The sequence below is a fragment of the Pipra filicauda genome, unplaced genomic scaffold (genome assembly GCF_003945595.2).
Source record: "Pipra filicauda isolate LSUMZ 115617 unplaced genomic scaffold, ASM394559v2 scaffold42_size3861933_pilon, whole genome shotgun sequence".
NCBI lineage: Eukaryota > Metazoa > Chordata > Aves > Passeriformes > Pipridae > Pipra > Pipra filicauda.
The window spans coordinates 2,947,581-2,967,378 of NW_024104565.1; the positions used below are offsets into that span (position 1 = coordinate 2,947,581).

General features: G+C 34.0%; 1 protein-coding gene across 4 annotated transcripts in view; it reads right to left on the reverse strand.

Annotated features, from left to right (window-relative positions):
- STXBP5 (syntaxin binding protein 5) overlaps nt 1–19,798 on the reverse strand; it is a 102,564-nt gene that overhangs the window by 11,963 nt on the left and 70,803 nt on the right. The window contains exons 19-20 of one of the 4 annotated variants that reach the window (XM_027725280.2): nt 13,598–13,660; nt 3,285–3,335 (exon numbers count right to left, since the gene is read on the reverse strand). In XM_027725280.2, coding sequence (XP_027581081.1) covers nt 3,285–3,335; nt 13,598–13,660 — 114 coding nt within the window. Of the gene's footprint in view, nt 1–3,284; nt 3,336–13,597; nt 13,664–19,798 lie in introns of all 4 variants that reach the window. The other 3 variants (XM_027725279.2, XM_027725282.2, XM_027725281.2) reach the window with 3 other exon arrangements.

A 19,798-nucleotide genomic window follows, 5' to 3' on the forward strand; every position in this document is an offset into this window, starting at 1 on the left:
GACAGCTCTTACCAGTAAAAGTTTGATGCAATTTATATAATGACTTTATAAAAAAAATCAAGTTCTTGGTCTAGATCTTTGTGTAGGGTGTATACATTTGGCATCTTTAAAGCAGGACTAAGAGCTAAAGAGCAACATTCAACCGCATACTTTTTGGAAGTAATACTATGTTAGTTTCATTAAATTATGGCAAAACTTTCTACTAAGAACATCTAACATGCATTTAGAAATCATATATACGAGATTTCATGTGACTAAATACACACATCTACTTAACACAAACAGTGAATCTTCTCAGGATATAATTGTCTCATTCCAACAAGGATACAAAAAAATTATTGTCCTGTTGAATTTTAGCTGTCAAATGTAAAACATGGATTATAGAAAGAAATTAACTCAACCGCTCAGATATTAACATCATTTTTCCATTTAAATAAAATTAAATCCAGAGTAAAACAATGAAAACAATTATTTGGTTTTATAATTCTTCTAATGACCACCACCTCTTATGATACTTGGGTTTTTTTCAGGCTTGAATATTTAATAATTTAATGCATTTTTTCAACTTTAACATGGATTAATCAGTCTGAATATAATAATACAGTAACTGCAATAGGCATAACATTAAATGTGCATTCCTGAGTTCTAGCTGGTTGAATATTTGAAGAACATGTGTACAAATTCCAAAAGCATTGGAATGGACAGGAAAAAAAAACAATAAAAATTAACTTGTCAGATAATATGGGCATTTTTGAGAGTGGTCAATTCATTCTGAAGAGAGAACTAAGGGTAAACAGTTTAACTGTTTTAGTGCACCTTATTTATCCTGAACTCAAGAAAGTAGTCAATGATTTGTTAATGGATTAGGTTCAGGTGAAGAGGAAGGAACAACAGTGTGATGAATCATTACACACCACTTCATCAGAAAGATGGAAAGATGAGGCTCTTTTGAGCAACTAAACCAAAGAATAGGACCTAGCGGCAATAGTATCTTTATCACTGGATTAGAACATTGAAAAGCAATGGTATAATGCCGACAAGGGTATGTTCAAGAAACTTCTGTTTTAGAAAGTGGAGAATAAATACAGAAACACACTTTAGATTTTCTTTAATGTATTCAGAAAGGAAAAGGGGTAGGTTAAAGATCTAAAGACAGAAAAGTAATCTGAAAGAACAAGATCATGGAAGAGTAGATTTCAAGAAGCCATGGAAAGAAATGAGAGAAAATGATAGGATAATGAATTTGGGAGAAAGGCATTTCAGCTGTCTCCTACAGGCAGTAGATGGAGCCACATAAGCAACAAAAAAACCCAAACAAGCAAGGCAATAGTCTTTCAAGAATATTGTGCAAAAGCTATCCCACTAGGAGAAAAGATAGAAATAATAAAAAAAAAAATTATGATTGCTTAAGGAAGTTATTTACAGACCTAAAAACCTTGAAGAATTTTATGCAGAACAAAATGAGGCATCTAAGTGCAGATACTTACACACATGAAAAAACAAAACCAGTCAAAGGCTATTACAATTCAGAAGGTACAGACTATTTTATGAGTATATCAGAAGTGATGTGCCAAAAACCCCTTCCATTATTTCAGTAGAAAGAACGGCAAATACTAAGTGATGCAGAAAATGCTTCAACTCTTTCAGGATTGGAAAATGCTGAAAAAACTTCAACATTTGCTTTTCTCCAGTCTTCATTAGAAAAAATAACACTTCAAAGTACTTATTGCCACCAAAGAATTGGGAGTAAAACAGCAGAATTACAGTTGGATAATATTTAAGTACAAATGTGTTCCAGCTTGCAAAGTATGATAAAATTCACTCTGTGCCAAAATTACCCCTAAACCATGAGTAAACATAGTAAGGAAGAATATAAACATATCAAAAAGAGAAGTCAAATTCTTCTGTTCTTTAGTGCAAAAAAGGCCACAGTTAAATCCCTCTAGTTCTGGGCACTGAGTTTAGAAAGAGAAGGAAAAATTCCAGTTCCAGAGAAGATTAAAAGAAGCCATCCTAGGTTCAGACAACATAATCTAAAGAAGAAGGAGCTGAATTCTGTAAAAAAAAAAAAAAAATCTGCAAAAATGAAATTAGAGATATGATGACAGATTTCAACAGCATAAAATGGCTAACAAAGATAGGGAGTACTTGTTACCCCTGTTCATTGTAGAAAGGACAAGAAAAAGTTCATATGAAAGCAAGGAAGTTTGATTAAATAACAGAAAATTTGTCTAATTACTATAAAGCATTGAAACGGTCTTGTATTTTCTGGAGGCCCATGAATAGATCAGAGGTTTAACTGTCAAACATCTGTATCCTTGCCATAGCAATGGATTAAAGGATCTCTGAGGGTTGCTTCCAACTTCACATTTCTCTGAGTGGGGCAAGCTGTAATTGTAAATCAGGGTGGTCCAGCTCAGTTTCAGAATATCCCAGTGTCATGGACTTTTTCCTTGTCAATAGCAGCAGCAGCTGTCACACACACAGTGCTGCAGCTGCCAGTCTGATCCTGGTCTGTCTTCTGCTGGGCTTGTGGTAGCAGTTCTGCTGCAAAAAGGGGAGTGAGCTGTGGCAGGCAGAAAGCAGCTGCATCTACTGCTGTAGGTCTACAGCTGTTCCCCATCACTTCTTTAGAGAACAAGGCAAGGGGAGCTGGATATGACCTACAAGCGGGCTGTCAAAGTATTTTAAAAAATAATCTACTCATTTGTATGCTGTTTTACTTATGCAACACAATGACCTTTAGTATTACAGACTTCAAAACTGAACTGCTTCCTATATAAAAAGTTACTGTGCTTTTTCAAGAAAAATTAAATTCTCAGACTGGTCATCCATCCAAACGGCTGTATGTTCCTTTAATTTAGAGAGAGTGGTCACAAGACAATTAAAGTTTATAAAACTACGGCCAACTATTTGTTGAGAGGACCTCAACATACCCTGTTAAAATATTTCATTTTTCAGTTTAAAATGTATCAGATGGCAGCAGTTTTCCTTATGTTGTCTGCTTGTCATGCTTTTGCTATCACAGCACTACTGATAAAGTGAGTGACAGATGCCTAAAAACTGACCGAAGTGTGATAAGCCATATACAGGAATTATAGGCTTACCTTAAGATGACGGCAAAGACATTTTGTGCCTGAGAGTCCCCAAAAAGAGTGGAATTAAAATTTTAGTTCTATACTTCAGATAAATGCAACATAAAGTCATGATAGCTTACATAATTTAGGACTCTAACGTACTTGCATTCAGTTTTAGTAAAAATAAAATTAACTCTGTAAACTTACCTAAATCAGGCTTTAACTCAGTTGGCAAACTTAGCTTCCTGGACATCTTTGCTGAAAAGTGAAGTATATCTTTTTTTTAAAAAAGAATAAACATAATTCTGCTGGCCTTTATTTGCTTCTTTCCCAATATTTAATATATAATTGTTTATTACATTAATCGCAGTACTTTACAGGATTTCCACTAAAGCAAAGCCTCACTTCCACAAGTGAGGGGTGCAAAGTAAAACATGGAAGACAGCTAAATTCCTAAATACATCATTTTATGACTTTTGCTGAGCTTGATTTCTCCTCAGGCTTCAGGCAGAACTTGATAGATTGGATGACTTTGGTTCAACCCCAAGCTTTATGTCAGGTGAGAGAACAGAATACAGACTCTTGGCCACTGCAAAGATGTGCACTTAAGTTTACATAAAATTAAGACACAATCCCCCTTTCTTACGCACTACTTTCTGATCAAACTGGAGACATTTAAAACAGAAAAACATGAACTCGGAGGTGCTAAAACAGTAATGCAAATGCGTAAAAAGCTAATAATTTGAGATGCAACCCACAACCTTAGAAGAATGATCACAAAACCAGCAGCATACAAACACTTGCAACATCACCATTAAAAAAAAAAAGATAGATAATTTTGATAATACTGTTCAAATGATAAACAGCACTTGAACTTATTCCTAACCTAAACATTTCTTTTATAGGAAGGGAATTCTTGCAGTGCATTTAAACTGCAGTAAAATACTTAAAAATGCTGCTATAATGAACATACCAACTCAACTAGTAGCATATACATCCCTCTTCCATCTTTCTTTCAACAGTTACTGGAGAAGGAATTATTTTGATGTAGTCCTAGACTAGGACTACACTCTGAATTTATTTCCCACACACATGCTTGAATTTTGCTATAGCAATTAATTATTCACCATCTTGCAAGGATAATACTTCTTTTGCTAAAGCAGATGTTGAGAATAGCCTCATAATTCTAGAAGTACCCTGCAATGGATACCACTCATAAAGCACCCTGAATCTTGCTGCTTTTCTCTGTTAAAAATGGAGTTAACTCATTCTAATTATCACTTTAATAGAAGTCATTCCATTTTCTGCATACCCTGAAGAAAAGCAAGTGATTTAAAGTTACTTCTACTCCTTCAAAAAGTGTAATTCTTCACTGTATCACCAATTATGCTCATCAATATTGCAAATGCTAGTTATCTGAATAGCTGAACAGTTTTATTCCTGTCATACATTATAAAAATTTGAAAATAGGACTCCAGAAATAATCTTCTAATTTCCTGCATATGTCAATGTTAAAAGTATGTTCAAATTAAATTGAAATTACTTACTCTCAGATGGAAATGCTAGTCACTTATGTTAGTGCAGGCTGAAATTGAAAAGGGCAGTCTGACTGCATGTTTTCTACCCTCATCCTTGCATTAACACTGGCACATACCTAGCTTAATGCTGAGGCCAAAACTCATCTGGAGTTTCTGCCAAGGGTTGTATCCGAGCAAGATTATCTCATGTTTCAGACATACAAACAGAAAACCATGGTACAAAACAGCACTAGTGACCAGGAGCCCATCTTTTTGCTGTCAGCTTGAACTTAAATCAGCTTGCAAAGAGATCATTCTCATCTGGAATAGTGAATTACAAGATGGGCATTCCTTATAAGACTTGTTTTCTGTGTTAGACATTTAAATCATAAGAGCTGAGATACTGAACAAACCCTAGAGTTTGTACATGGAAAATAATTGGAGTTATTTTTGGATTTTAACAGCTTTTACCATGTGTGAATACCAGCAATGATTAATTAACTTAGTCATTGAAGACCAGAGTAGTCACTTTTGGCTTTTCAAACAGAAACATCTGGCACAATTTTAATAATTTGGAGAAAACTGACAAAAATAAGAAGATACTAGGTAATAGATTTATGAATTATGCCTCATAAATAGGATGAGAGGATACGTGAACTGTGAAAAAGGATATCATTGCTGGAAATTGTGAATTACTGTGCTATGCAAAAAATACCCCAAAACATTTCAAACCATATATTAATGTGCCAAACCTCCCAATAATTCAAATGTAAATAAGAAATAAGAACCTGTTTCAATAGCAATGGTGCCATCTTGTGTTTAAAGAAAAAACTGTCTAAATGTGCAGTAAGAAAATAGGACTATTTCGCCAGATAAGCCACTTTTAACTATCATTACTCAGTATAAAAAATCTGCTTGTATTCATACCTGGCTTATGGTTTACAATACTTTTGGTAGATTCAGTTTTGCTACACCTCAGATGAAAACTAGCAATATGCTAGACACCTTCTACAAAGCAAAATATAAAAATCAGAAAAATGGAATATATAGGATGGAGATCTACAGAGAGAGCATTCATTGCCAGGCTTTTCACTCCAGCTGTACGACAGGACAAAGGTGATGGTGACTGCTCCTGCTGCACCTGGCTGACCTCAAGTAGTAGCTGTCATATCAGCGTTCCACACCTCTCTTGTGGGTGGTGGTTGCTGCAGCATTTACAGCCAAGACTACGCTTCTGCCGCTGGTGTGAGACAAAGACAGATCAGGGAGCTGTTTTGCTCCTCCTGGCATACTACTGCTCAGGGCATCAGTGACTATTTTGCCTGAGTTTAGACCTACATTTAATATTCCTCTAAATTAGAAAACCTTGAGTAATACACAGGCCCACCCATATTCTTTCTGTTATTATATATGATTAGGCATCATATTAGAGAACTGTCCAAAACCAAGGGTTCTTGACATTTCTCATACATCAGGTTTGGGAGGGCAGGTGTTAAAATACGAAAGGTTGCCTTAGCATAGCATGTTACATGTCAGTATGGCAGGTGCAACCTTCAATTCAATGAAGAAAACCTGAAGGCTGAGACATGACTGAACTATCAATAGGAAGCTATGGCTTAAAAGTAATATACATTTTATTTGCAGTGGATTATCCTGAACTTATACTTTACAATGTATAGCAGTTTGAAAGCTACAGCAATTTCTCCTCGGTTTCTTTAAGAAAATAGTCTAAACCTTTTAAAATAAAATTCTAAAGATTATAAAGGAGACAAGTGTCTTGGAGTTTTGACAACCAAGAGAACAGTTTATGAAGCCTATTTCATATAACATTACATGAGAAATAACTAAGCAGCTTAGAATTTGTTACACGTACCCAAGTTCCCAAGTTATTCTATATTTGACAACTACACAGAAGTGAAATACTTATATTACCAATTACCAAATGTTGAAATCTCTAAATTTCCTATAAGAATAATAAAACCATTTTATAAGAGAGTGTAAGAAAACATGTACTTGGGTACATCCAAAATTAGATCAAAGTATTAAAAACACATTGGAAGAAACAGTCATAGTCTGACAATAGGGTAAATGAGAACTTATTATGAGCATCTTAAAATTTGATTCAATGAAAATTATTTTGGTAATGTTTGAAAAACTTAGGTGTACACTTAGAATGTAACAAATGTGAAAAACTTTATGTCAGTAGTAGCAGCAGGGATTACAGAAGTCTGGAATTAAATCTACCCTGCTCAGCTCTGTCTACTAATAATGTTTGCAGTTGTTTTTAAATTTACTGACTGCAGAAAATAAACAAGACCAATTTTCCTGAGAAGCATTTGACATGTAGGCTACAAGAGCAGTTATAGGTCTTAAAATCTACCACATTTTGCAATAACCTTTACGAAAGCTTTTCCCAGAAATGGCCATTACAATATATCTTAACTTTCAGCATGATTTTTAACTATAATATTTAATCACCTGTATCTCTTCATGCCAATAATTAACTAACCAAAGTACAAGTAAAACAGCTTAAGATTTTGCTTCCACTGAATTTGGAGTCCAATATCCTTCTATAAAAATGACACAGCCTTAGAAATTAGGTACTTCCTACCATTCTTCTTTCTGTAAATTCATCTACAATTAGTACACTTCTACAAACACTTTACAGTATACTATTTATACTTTCAAATATTTGACATTCCTAAGAGTAATGGGTTGCTTTCAATAATGGCCACAGTACTTTCTAGAATTTCTAGAAATAGTTAAATCAACTATCTCAGTATTTCCAAGCTAACTATAACTTATTCAAAGTTCATCTCTGCAAATAAAAGGCAAACACAAGACAGAAGCAACATATTCACAATAGGTCTTAACTTGAATTGCTATCCATTCCTTAGCACAGAGCATTCACAATTGAGTTTAAAAAAACTCAACAAATAAAACAGACCAACTGATCAGAATGTTGGTACAGGAAGCATTTGCATATTGTTTTACTTAGGCTATTGTTTCATTTTATGTGGGTGTTGATCCTCTAACATATCGGAGACTCCTTGTTTAGTACTAACACTAATTATAGAAATCTGTAGAAATTACGATGTCTCATATTTCTAACTGTGTTACGTTACCACTTTACAGCCCAATCACCGAAATGAAATTACTTCACACTTTGCTAGCAGCATTCCCTTGCTCCCTGTTCCCATGTGACAAACACAGGAGTGATATTAACAGCAACTGAAGTTATCAATGTAAATGATTCTTATTCTATTTTGCAACACATTTATCAGGTTGTATTTCACATATTGACAAAGAACAGAAGGAACTTGAACTGATTGCACTAATTGCCAGTGCAGAGAGCTATGACCATGCTCTACACATCAAATTCTTCTGTGAGAACACAGCTGATGGTAAGCAATTCGTTTCATACAACACGGTAATGTTAATGACAGTGACACATTTTACAAAACTCATTGTCCATTCACATTTGGTTGGCAATTCAGTTTAAAACAATGAAATGCAAAAACATGCAACTATTAACACAGAAGAGGTGTTTTATTTGTGTGAAAAAGCTTAGAATGTAAGTTCAGAAAGAACTAGAGTAAACATGCCAGATAAGCTATAGTAAACGTGGCAGTGAAACATCCACATTCAGTACACAGTACCAAACCACTCAAAACGAAGAGAATACAAAAGAAATAATTATCTTTAAAGTTCAAATAAACTCTGCAAGTTACAGAAATCATACTATAACTTAGAGCATGAAGAATGCATTACTTGTAAATAAATGCTTTTCTTTCTTTAGCTGTGAAAAACATTCACAACATTTTCAGTTGAAAGGCTTCAAGCTGAAACAGATGTAAACAGCTCTATAGAATTGTCATTAGCATATTTTATTAATGCTCTAACATAACTCTTTGAAAAGAAGTGAAAAAAGAGGTCACAGACAAACTTTCCATGTGTTTTGCATGAGACGGTGTCTTACGTTCAGAAGAGACAAAAGGGAAACATTACGTCAACAGACATTGATATAACATGCACAAGTGTTGTTTTTCTCATTAGAACACTTGAACATTAGGTTCTAGTTACCCTAAATTTCCTTTAGAGAAGCATATTAAGGGTCATGTAAAAGATAATAAATTTTTTTTAATTACAAAGTCACATAATATATTATTGACAGCCATTTGCTTTCTGGAATTATATTCAGGCTTCTGCTGCCTCAGAAATCATCTTTCCTACCATTTCTGGTATCGCTCCAAGAAGGGCTCAATATGGTACTGTACAAAGGGCATATTCCTGCTCTTCCTCATTCTGTACCTCGGATTCCAAGGACCACTTCATCATACTCATATTTGTCTCACTGAATTTTGAATGATTCTTTGTCCTAATTACTGAATTGCAATGAAGGGGATTAATGATTTAGGACAGAAGTTAAATTGCCAAACAGAATAATCCAAAGGAGACCGTAGGAAAATAAATCTCTTCCTCCCTAGTCTTAATCTGTGCTTCTACCCAACCTATGAAATAGCAGTTTAGCAAACAGTTTTACTATCTAAAGTCATTTCAACTTAAACTGACTGAAGAGATAAAATGAAAATATCCTACAATGATATACTAATTTGCTAAATGAAAACAAAATGAACCATTAACAAAGTGATTTTGCAATGAAAGTAACCATATCCCAGTTAAGGCAGAAGAGTCCCTTTCCCAAAATTAAATCATACAGCTCTCACCTTCATTTATTTAATGACCCAGCTGTCAGAAGCAGAGTTATTTCCATGCCAATCATAAAAGCGTTCAATCTACCTGCAAACAACATATCCCAAGGCAATTTTGTTGCCAAATTGTTAAGACACAAGTCTAGAGCTGGTAGAGAGGGTATTGTGTCACTGTTGGATGCAGAAAAGTAAATGGAGGTCTGGAACAGTTATGGGGTATACTTATATATACGAACAAGTCCTCTTCCAGATGAATAACTGAAACCACAAAACTACATCTTTCTTGACCATAGCCATATAGAAATCTGACCATATGGCTATGAATACAACATATAAAAAAGAAATTAAATCAGCCACATGTTCTCAAAGATTCTTGCAAAAGCAGTGGAATAATGTTGTGACTTGCATAGACTGAACTCTTACTATGTATTAGAATTTCACCCATCCGGAAAAATAGAGAAGTGCAACTGTAAAATCAGAGAATTTCAACCACCAATACCATTGATTCTTTTAAAAATTATTGTGCCCAGTGTATTTAGTACAGAAGCAGCCCATAGAAATTACCACTTAGCATAAAGAATGAAAAATAAAAAAATAAATAACTTAATGCACTGAAATTTGACTGTTATTTTGCCTTTTTTTTTTTTTTTTTTTTTGCTGCTGGGTTAGTTTTGCATAGAGTAAGGCGCTGGATTAGAAAGAGCAGAATTTTTCTAGTTCCTACCTATGTCATTGGTTACCATCTTGGAAAACTTTCTGCTTTTGGTCTTCACTGTAAATAATATTTTAATAAAAAAGATCAATCTAAGTATATCAAAAGGTGAACTGAAGAAAAAACAAGACTAGAGAAAAGAAAAATACTGTACCCTTTTCTATAAAATTATTCATTTTTTGTTCATCATCAGAATTGTTTGGTGAACCAGAACCTACAAGTGGAGACAGAATGAAATGGATATACATTTGTCATGAATGAAGTGGATATACGACACAAAATCAATGTATGAATACAAGCTTTGAGTTTAATGAAGATAAAAAGAGGTATTAAAATATCAAATACTGATACTGGTATTCTCTGTAGCTGTACTAGATATTATACAGTACAAATTATTTTGGTATGACAAGAATTCTGCCATATCAGGATTAATCACAGAAATTATAATGCAAGGTACAATGCTGCACATTGCAGCAAGTTTACTGATAGAAGTATTTCCCTCATTGATTAAATGTTTATATTGAATAACTAAATAGATGTACTAATCATTCCTCCAGACACAATGATTAACCTAAATTATGATTCACAAAACACTGATGTAACAATAAACTCAAGTTCTATACAGCTGTTTCTCTGTCTTTTTTCAATGCAGTAAAGTCACTGTTGGACCACAGTTCTTCAACTATTCTGCAGACAACTCTGAGCCAATGCTACCACCTGGGATTTTTCTATATCCCTAACCCTGAAATACTGGTGGTGGGTACAGATCACAGCTTCAGGTTTGCTGTTGTCATGAAATTAAAATATTGTCAGGAAAGTAAAACATTGTTTAACTAAAACCATCCAAATTTAATTGGATTTTATGCTGCTGAAGTGTAAAATAAGAACAAAACACAAGCATTTTGGCACTCCTGAAGACAAAATCTTGTCAGATTACAATGCTATATAATGTTTTACAGGTCAGATAAACACCCCCAGAGTCTAGGTCTATTACTGCTTGACATTTACAGAAAAAGTGGGAGACGTTTTCACAGTATTTCTACAATTCTGTGTTACTGAAACTGTAGGATATTGTCCTAACTTGCATAGGCAGGTAGTCCCTTTCACAGTCCTCTCAACTATATAGCTACCCACTGGAGGAAGTCTAATGGAAGTTAGCTTCCACTTCTCTTTACCTGGACATTGAAAGGTGGAAGATTTAGATCATTTGAGCAAATTTAGACCTCGGTCCAAACAGAGACTAGTCTCTTTCATAGATCCCATTGTAACAATCAAAGCCAGTAAGGGACTCAATTACCAATCCCATCCTCCAGTCTTAAAGCTAGGAACATGCAAACATTTTGGGCTTCTGTATTTTCCTCTTAACTAGAGAGCCTCTAGATTGGAAAAAATTTACTTAAATGTTGCCTCCATCCTGCTTCACAAGCTCACCAACCCTTTGCAGCAAATATCTCAAAAATGTCCTCTCTTACCTCTGAAAATCAGATGGAATTTTAAAGCTTGTTTTGTGCTCTTGTCCAGAAAAGATATAAAACTTAAACCAAACCTAAGGAATTGCAGTTGTTCTCCCTTCACAAACTTCAAATTATTTCCATGTTAGGAGGTGCCTCCAAGTTTTTTTCAAAGGAAAAATTGAGAAGCCTACCATGACCTTAATCTCATTCACTGAGAGCTGGGAGTAGAGGACAGAATCAAGGGAAGCAAGGCACAGTCCAGCCTCACTACTTCAAGATTATATTTTACATGAGAATGCAACAGTTCCATTCGTCCTCCATCTTTTGTCCATTCGCTGGTTTTGGTACTTTAGACTTATTTATCCATAGTATTGTGCATGTACACATCATAAATTATATATCTTTTCACAGAATACTCAGCTCTCCAAACTTCCAGGTTTTATTCTAAAATGAACTAAGTTCAAAACAGTGTTCTCAGAAAGTCAACCCAAACTGGAGACTCATTTTTACTTCTTGAGGATTGGAAATTTCCCTCTGATTTTGTGTCCTTTCAGGACATTTGAATTCACCTATTCTAAGCCATCTCCTGATTTGATCCTCTTAAAGAAACATTCAAATTTAATTAATTTTTATCGTACTACAGCTCACAGAACTCAGACAGGAGGGAGGGGGTAAACAGAGGAAGGGAAGCAAATTGTTAAATTTAGGGGTTTCCTTGATTTTCATCTTTGGACTTGCCTTCATTGTTAGTAGAAATAGTGAATCAAGGTTTACTCTACTTGAATTCCAACTTATGAAAGAAACTCTCTAATTCATACTACACAGGGTGTTACATTTAAGCAGTATGAGTTGGAAGCAGTTGGGGTTGATATTTGGGTGATGCTGGAGCAAGGGGAAAAGAGGATACACATTAGGGTTTACAACTCATTAGTTGTTCATTGCACACATTTTATAGTAGTCTACCAGAAACCACACTTAGCCTGGACTTTTTAAGTGGGTCAAATTCAAACACCTTAGTGAGATTGATAACTATCCTCAACCTTGACAGACAAAGGGATTTACTGCAACTGCAGCACTGCACAGCAAACTGTTCACAGACATCAGTCTTCATATTAAAAAACGAAATAGGAAAGATGCACTTTATTCTAAACACCACAAAAAAATGTTTTCACTATAAATGATGCTGAAATTAACAACTTCAGCATGCCAGTACTCAGCATTACAGATGTTTGTCATGAAATCACATCTTCAGTTAAGACTTTTAATTAAAGTTCCCATCCAGTTTTTGCTTTAATTATAAATAAATTCAATTTACTTTTAGAAAGAGTTAGCAAAAATGACATCGATTGATCTAGAGGTGAGTTTTGCACAATTTAAAATTAACATCAAAACACAGCAGTTGTCAAATCAGAAATTAAAATTTGTTAAACTTTCTACTAGAGCTACAAACATATTTTGTTTTATTATGCTTTCAACTTGGCTTTGAAAGATACAGGCTACAATAGAAAAGGAATCTATCTTTAGATTCTTATCTTGATTAGCATTTTGCACTACATTGCACATACTACTTTACATACTTGATTTAAACCTGAAGTTTAGTCCTTTACTCTAACTTTGAGTAGTTTTGAATGAAACAAAATGACATCTTTAAAAGTTCTCAGACTAAGAAGTGAAGATAAGCGACAATTTTTAGCTACTACAAAAAATATACACCTCTAATACTACATACACTATTAAGAATTAACATGGCTATAAGCCTCAACTAGCCAATATGAAATAAAATGTTAAATCTTTAAAATATAATTTAAAATGTTCACATACAGCAGTTGCAATTGAAAAAAATCAAACAACTCCTTGTTTAGGATACTGGTTTCTGAAGACCTCTGATTCCAAAGAAAAATAGCAGTTTGCCACTTAAAGATGCCACTCATCTTTATGACATGTTCCTACTGCATCTCTTATTTCACCCTTGTTTTAAAAACGCAGTCGTGCAACACAGCAGAATTTATGACAGCTCAAAGAGTTTGTGGGAGGACAACAGGTTTTATATAATTACTTAACTAGTAAATGTTGAGTTAATGCATAGGAAAATAAGAAGCTGAAGATCAGAGAAAGTTATGATTACCTGATGTCGGCGACTTGCACCGGTCTTCTGGCACCACTGTACCTTCATTAATATCACAAAGACCTGCTGAAACACAAAGCCAGAGTATTATAAACACAGTTGCTATTTTATTCTTACTTCCACTGCAGTTAGGAACTTCAATTTTTATTAGATACAAACAAGTCAGTTGTGACAGAATTTCCGTTACATATTATTTTTGACACTACCCAGAGTGACTGTAGAGTCACTAACAAAATACACTCTCACTAAATTTCACTGAAAACCACCATATATTCAGCAAGACAGACTTATCAGAAGAGTTAATTATTTACACACTATAGATATATATTAAGTACAAGCAAAATTTGTTTTGAAAAAATCAGTTATATTAAAAATTTAAATGCAAAAGAAAAATCAGATTAAAGAGGATCTTGAAGATTACAAACACATATGTGAAACTACAGGGCCTTTTTTCAAACTACTTTCCCGCTGATACTGTGATATGCTTTATATTTGTCAATTTGCATTGCCAAGTTCGTTTTCCAGAAAAACTCCTTATTGATGTCACTTACAGAATTCAGATCTTAGGGTGTTTACAAAGGCGTTCTTCCTAGAATGGAGGAATTTCAATAGAATTTTTACATCATCAAATTTGATCAATTGGAATAATTGCAGTATGTTAACATGTTAACTAATTCCTTTCATTCCAGTGAAGGAAATAAAGTCCAGTAGTCCACAATCGGATGCCAAAGATGTAAGTTGCCTGATAAGCCTCCAAGTATTATTCCATAGCACAGATTAGAAGTACACAAGGAATTTTTCTATTTTCCTTTTTGACACGAAATTGCTGTCCAGGCTGTCCACAATTAAGAAAAGTGAATTTTATTGATATTTTAAGGTTAGTAATGCGTCTTCAGGTTTATATCATGAAGTTTTCCTACAGAAATTTCATGACGTGATACTAAGGCAAGAAAGCATGGAATACTGAACAGTAATGGTTAAGAAATACTCGTTAAATTTAAAGGTTTTTGCATGCACACAAATGTTCTCAGTAGTCAAAAAGTTTGAGAAGTGTAATGGTAAGGGCTAAGACAACAAAGGCATCACATGGAAAGCCTGGCTATACAGCTGTACACTACACATTCACAAGTGCATCTGTGAAGAAATAGAAAACATAAGAACAGCTCTATTCTATCAAAGTTTTAAAATTTCCAAACACTAAACGAGAATTTAATAGTTTTAAGGGAAAAAGGTTCTCCTGAAATACCATATCAATCTGGTACACACTGAAAGTATGTTGCATTAACAGTTTCATTTATCCTAAATAGTCTTTTTTAATATTACTAAGAGCATGTACAGCTTAAACCTCAAAACTCAATCACTAGAATTGTTGTCAAATGACCTTAAGGCTTCGTTAACTCTACACTTGAGAGTCCTGGAACCAATTTCAATTTTAAAAAGTCAAGCAAAATTCCAGGTGAAAGCTATGTCTTTCCACTACACAGGAGAAAGAAAAAAGCAATTTATTTTGTTATTTATCTGTCAGTAAATCGATGAATACTATGGGATAATCATGGTACATATTCTCTAAATATGATGTGACCTCTGAAAGCACCAAAGTTTTAAATAGGCATGGGAATCTAAATGTCTTGAACTAGACAGGATTATATAAAAAGATTTTTCAAAAATCCTGATGTTGCTCTCACAACAAGCAATACAAATTTTAGATAGTAACAGTGCTGGGAGGATAAACCTGTACTGTGCTCTTAGAAGTAGTTGCTCCTTCAGGAGCCAAACCAAACAAATCCAAACACACAGTTTAGGAACTCAATTTTCTCTTTTCTGTAAATATCAATTCTTTACCTTCAAAGGAAGAGTTTAACTACTTGCACTGTTTCTCTTATGAAAACTCATGAATTGACAGGAATAGTCTTTAGCCAAGAATGAAGTTATACACATGCATACTTGATTTCTTTGTAAGAAGTCTTGAGGCTATAATTTGATTAATATACATCTTAATGAACAGTAAGTGTAAGCGTGCATTATGGTAATCATTATGGCACGTAAACCTTGGAAATCTAATCATAGCCATCTAGAAAAGGAACAGGAAGAGATGAAAAGTAATTTTACCTATGACTATATTAGTAATTAAACTAAGCAGAGAATAACAAGAATGATCTGAGTTAAGCTGTGAACTAGGAGGGTCTGTCTATGACCAACAAGAAGAAACTGGCATGACAGTCTCTATTGCTGTTCATCTTAAATCCCCAGGTACCCTGATAGAACCTCTGGCAGCAACACAGCTCTTCTGGAAAAGTTCTCTGGTTTCGGGCTTACAGTACACATGCAAATTGCTATAAATTACCAAAGCAAATTGATCCAAGAGTTTCCATTTTAGAACTGCAAAGACTGTAACTTCCTATGACATCAAGGTATATACAAGTGACTTTCTAATAAGCTTTTAGTTTATTTATCTCTCTGAACTCCAGAAGCAAGAAATTTGAAAACCCTCCAAATTGGAAAAAAAAATAAAATAAAATGTCAAAGACATAAACATTAGCATGCTGCATTAAAAACCTCCCTGTCAGTTTTTTGCATAGGTTTTAGACAGACATACCTGAAGAACCTACAACTGGACTGGAAATCGGTCTAATTAAAAATTACAACTAAAACTAGATTGATATGAAGATGTAAAAGTTAGAACTAAAAACAATTAAGCTGAAAAACAGAGTCAAAAAGCTCCCCAAACCCAATAATCAAACTTTCTGATACAGTTCTCACCTTGGCTGATGTCAGTTACAGCTCATGTTGGTCTTGTGACATTTAGGTTAAAATTCAAATAGGCCATGAAAGGGGATAGGGGAAACAGCATGACCGAGCAACCCCAGAAGAGTTCTAGGTATGTATTTTCTTCCAGTTTGCCTCAATTCCAGTTCTGAATATCTCGTAGCTTACATTCAAAAGAAGGCTTTTTGATGTATAATAAAAATTATGAAAAGTCACATGCATGCAAGAACTGCTTCAATTTTGTCAGAAACCTAAAATGTCTCTGGTAGAACTAAGAAATGCTAACTTATAGAGTTGTTTTATACTGGACTAATCAAAAAGTCACATAAAATCTTGCAATCCTCCGCAACAGTTATTTGCAAAAGAGTTAAAATTGGTGTCCTATATGAATTTAAGTAACTAAGAAGGAAAAATAACAGCTGTCTAAGTTTTAGTGTTTCATCATGAAGTTATAACTTGTCTCATCATTTGGTATCAGTATTGACTTGATGACTCCTGTCATATTTAGCAAACAGTACAAGCAAAGGTCTTGGTGTAAGCCCCCACTGTGTATAGAATATACAGAATTTTCATCACACTGTAAAGATTTTACTTACACATTTCACGTCTTTTGGCACGTGGCCAAAGCTGATTTCCACCCCTCCCTTACTATTACAGTCTGAAGGCAAAAGTTGATTTTGTTTTTAAGCTTGACAAGCACCTGATGACACTGTCTAGCAGGCCTTAACAAAACACATATACTGCATGCTTCACAAACTATAAATTTCCACCCAAAACATGTGAGTAGTATACCTGGTATGAATCACTGATAAATTCCAAAACACGATCCCAACTGGGAGCTTGTATCTGTAGAGCTAGCCTGAAATGACAGTTTACAGTCTAGCTAGTGTAGAGAGCCTTGTCTCTAATTAGATGCTGCTTTAAGACGGGAATCTGAATTTCTTTTCTGAGTAGAAAAAATAAGATGACAGAAACATACATCATATTCTTGCAACATAAGCGAAGGGAAAAATCTTGCATTTCCATTCATATTTTAGAAGATACGTAACTCTTACTATATGAATTTCTTTAAAAAACACCTTTGTAAATTTTCAATTGGTTGATGAAGGACATGCCATTTACTAAATTGTAAATATGTTAGCAGATATTGATGATCTACTGAACTGACATTCTATGCTGAAACATACAGAATATTGGGGTTCTTAATGAGAAAGGACCAATCCTTCCTCCATTTTTTGGAAGTGGTTGAGTAATAGAGAATAATGTTTTCCTACTCCCCTCCCTGCCCTCATACGGAAACAATTTTTCAGTTCAGCCAATTTTGTGATACTATGTACAATATATTCTGCTCTGTTGCATGCTATCTGAATGTGAATTTAATATAACTAATTAAGAACTTGTCTGAATGCATATATATAGGCTAGTATGATTTTTTTTTCTTAAATACAGTTAAATACAGGAACTTTCTAAAACTACTACGTGACATTACTTACCTAAGCACTTTTTCTCAAAGAATTTAGATATTAAGTACTAATACTCCCTGAAGATAATTAGAGTTGCAAAAGTGTGAAAATGTCTTATTCACAGAAAAATTAATTTTGAAATATTAAAATATAAATGTTTTCAAGATAAAAAAATACAGTGAAGGCATATCTTTCAAAATAAAACCAAGGAATCATAAGTTCCTTGCATTTTTGAAAATGCAGATACTAATGTCCAAGAAAGGGAGAATGCAAAATCCAAAAGTGTTCTGACTATCTCATACAGTTCCAATCCCATAAATATATCAAAGAGTAGTGCTTAAATATTAATACTTATTATTTGTGGAAAATTACACAGCAATAATACATTATTATTTAAATTATTGAAGTCTGGGCAACACATACATTGAAAGAACTACAAATAATGAGAAATTTTAAATGAAGGAGAAATTATTTTCAGATTTTAAAATGAATGTAGCTCCAGCTAACCAAGATATTGTCAGGATGGTAAACAGAAAGAGAACTACATGATTAAGAAATTAACTCTTTTGTACAAAACTTTTTTAACCTATTCCTAAATAAAACAGTCCAACAGAATTCAGCTTTATAATATTTGGTTTCAAAAACTAGTTTTGGGATTTCTACTCATCTTTTGCTCTTCTTCAAAACAATAATCAATCAGTGCCAGATTCTGTTTTTCAGTTCTGTATCATCTTAAGGTGAAGGCATTTCTTTTATGCCTAGTTCCCTTTCTGCCTTGGCAGCAGAGCATTGAAGACTATAGAGAAAGCAGGTTTCTGCTATTAAGACTACTCTCTGAGATGTATTTCTTTTTTCTTGTTCAGGGAAAAAATGGCAGAACTATGAATTGGATGACAGTATCAAGTGTTTGGGTTTTTTATTTGTTTTTCTTTTGGTTTTTCGTTTGTTTTTTAAACTCCAGCTCTGTCTTCCTGTAGCTTAGTTTTATTCTACTCCATCAAAAAATGGGGTGAGATTACCTACCTCTGCCAAGGGCTGGAAAAAACTGACATCCTATGGAAAGGAACAGCGTTATGCTTTAAAAAAATAAGCTTTACATTCTCCAATTTCTTAGATGATGTAATTGATGTTGTAAGTCAGAGAATCTCTTAGGTAAATCATAGTTCTGATGGGCTACCTCCCTTACATAGACACCTGAACTTCAAAACTGCTTGGAAGGTTCTGTACAGTATTGTGCAACACACAAACACCTCCACTCTTAATCCTTATAAAAAACATCTTTGTAGAAGTAAATTTTCTTTTGTAGTAGAAAAATCACTGTTTATCACAATGTTTATTATTATCACTACTACTAATAGTCTAACTAGAGTTATGAAACTTTTTCTGCCAGAAAGGGAACCAAACAAGGGAAGCTTATACTAAAAGAACACTAAATTCCTAAGATCTTAGGTCTGTAAACATCAGTAACTTTAAAGGTAGAATCTCCTTTTGATTTTGATATTTATTTCTTTAAAAATACAAAATACAGAGACTATTATGGTTGCCTTTTTCTTCAAGTTTCTTTTAAAGATATCATGAACAAGAAATACAATAGATGTGTGATGGATTAAAATCAGTTTCCAGAAGGAAAACAATTACTTAAAATGGACTAAGAAAAATACTTATGGTGAGTGAACAAATAAAAAAAATCAAATTCAGATGTTCAAAAATATTTGAATGCCATGAGATGACTTACTTATATAAGAGGTGCGAAGCTTTTTCACAGACTCTGAATATAAGTTAGAAAGGCCGCACATGCAAGAAGCCACAGTCAGCATACCTTTATGAAGCAATGAGAAAAGGAAAGACGGAGACACTAACAGTACATTTGAGACAGAAAAGCCAGCCAAATAACTTGTATAACCAGGTTTTTAAAATGCTTTTGCCATGCAGATCGTTAGTATTAAAAGTTAAGATGAAAGAAATATGAATT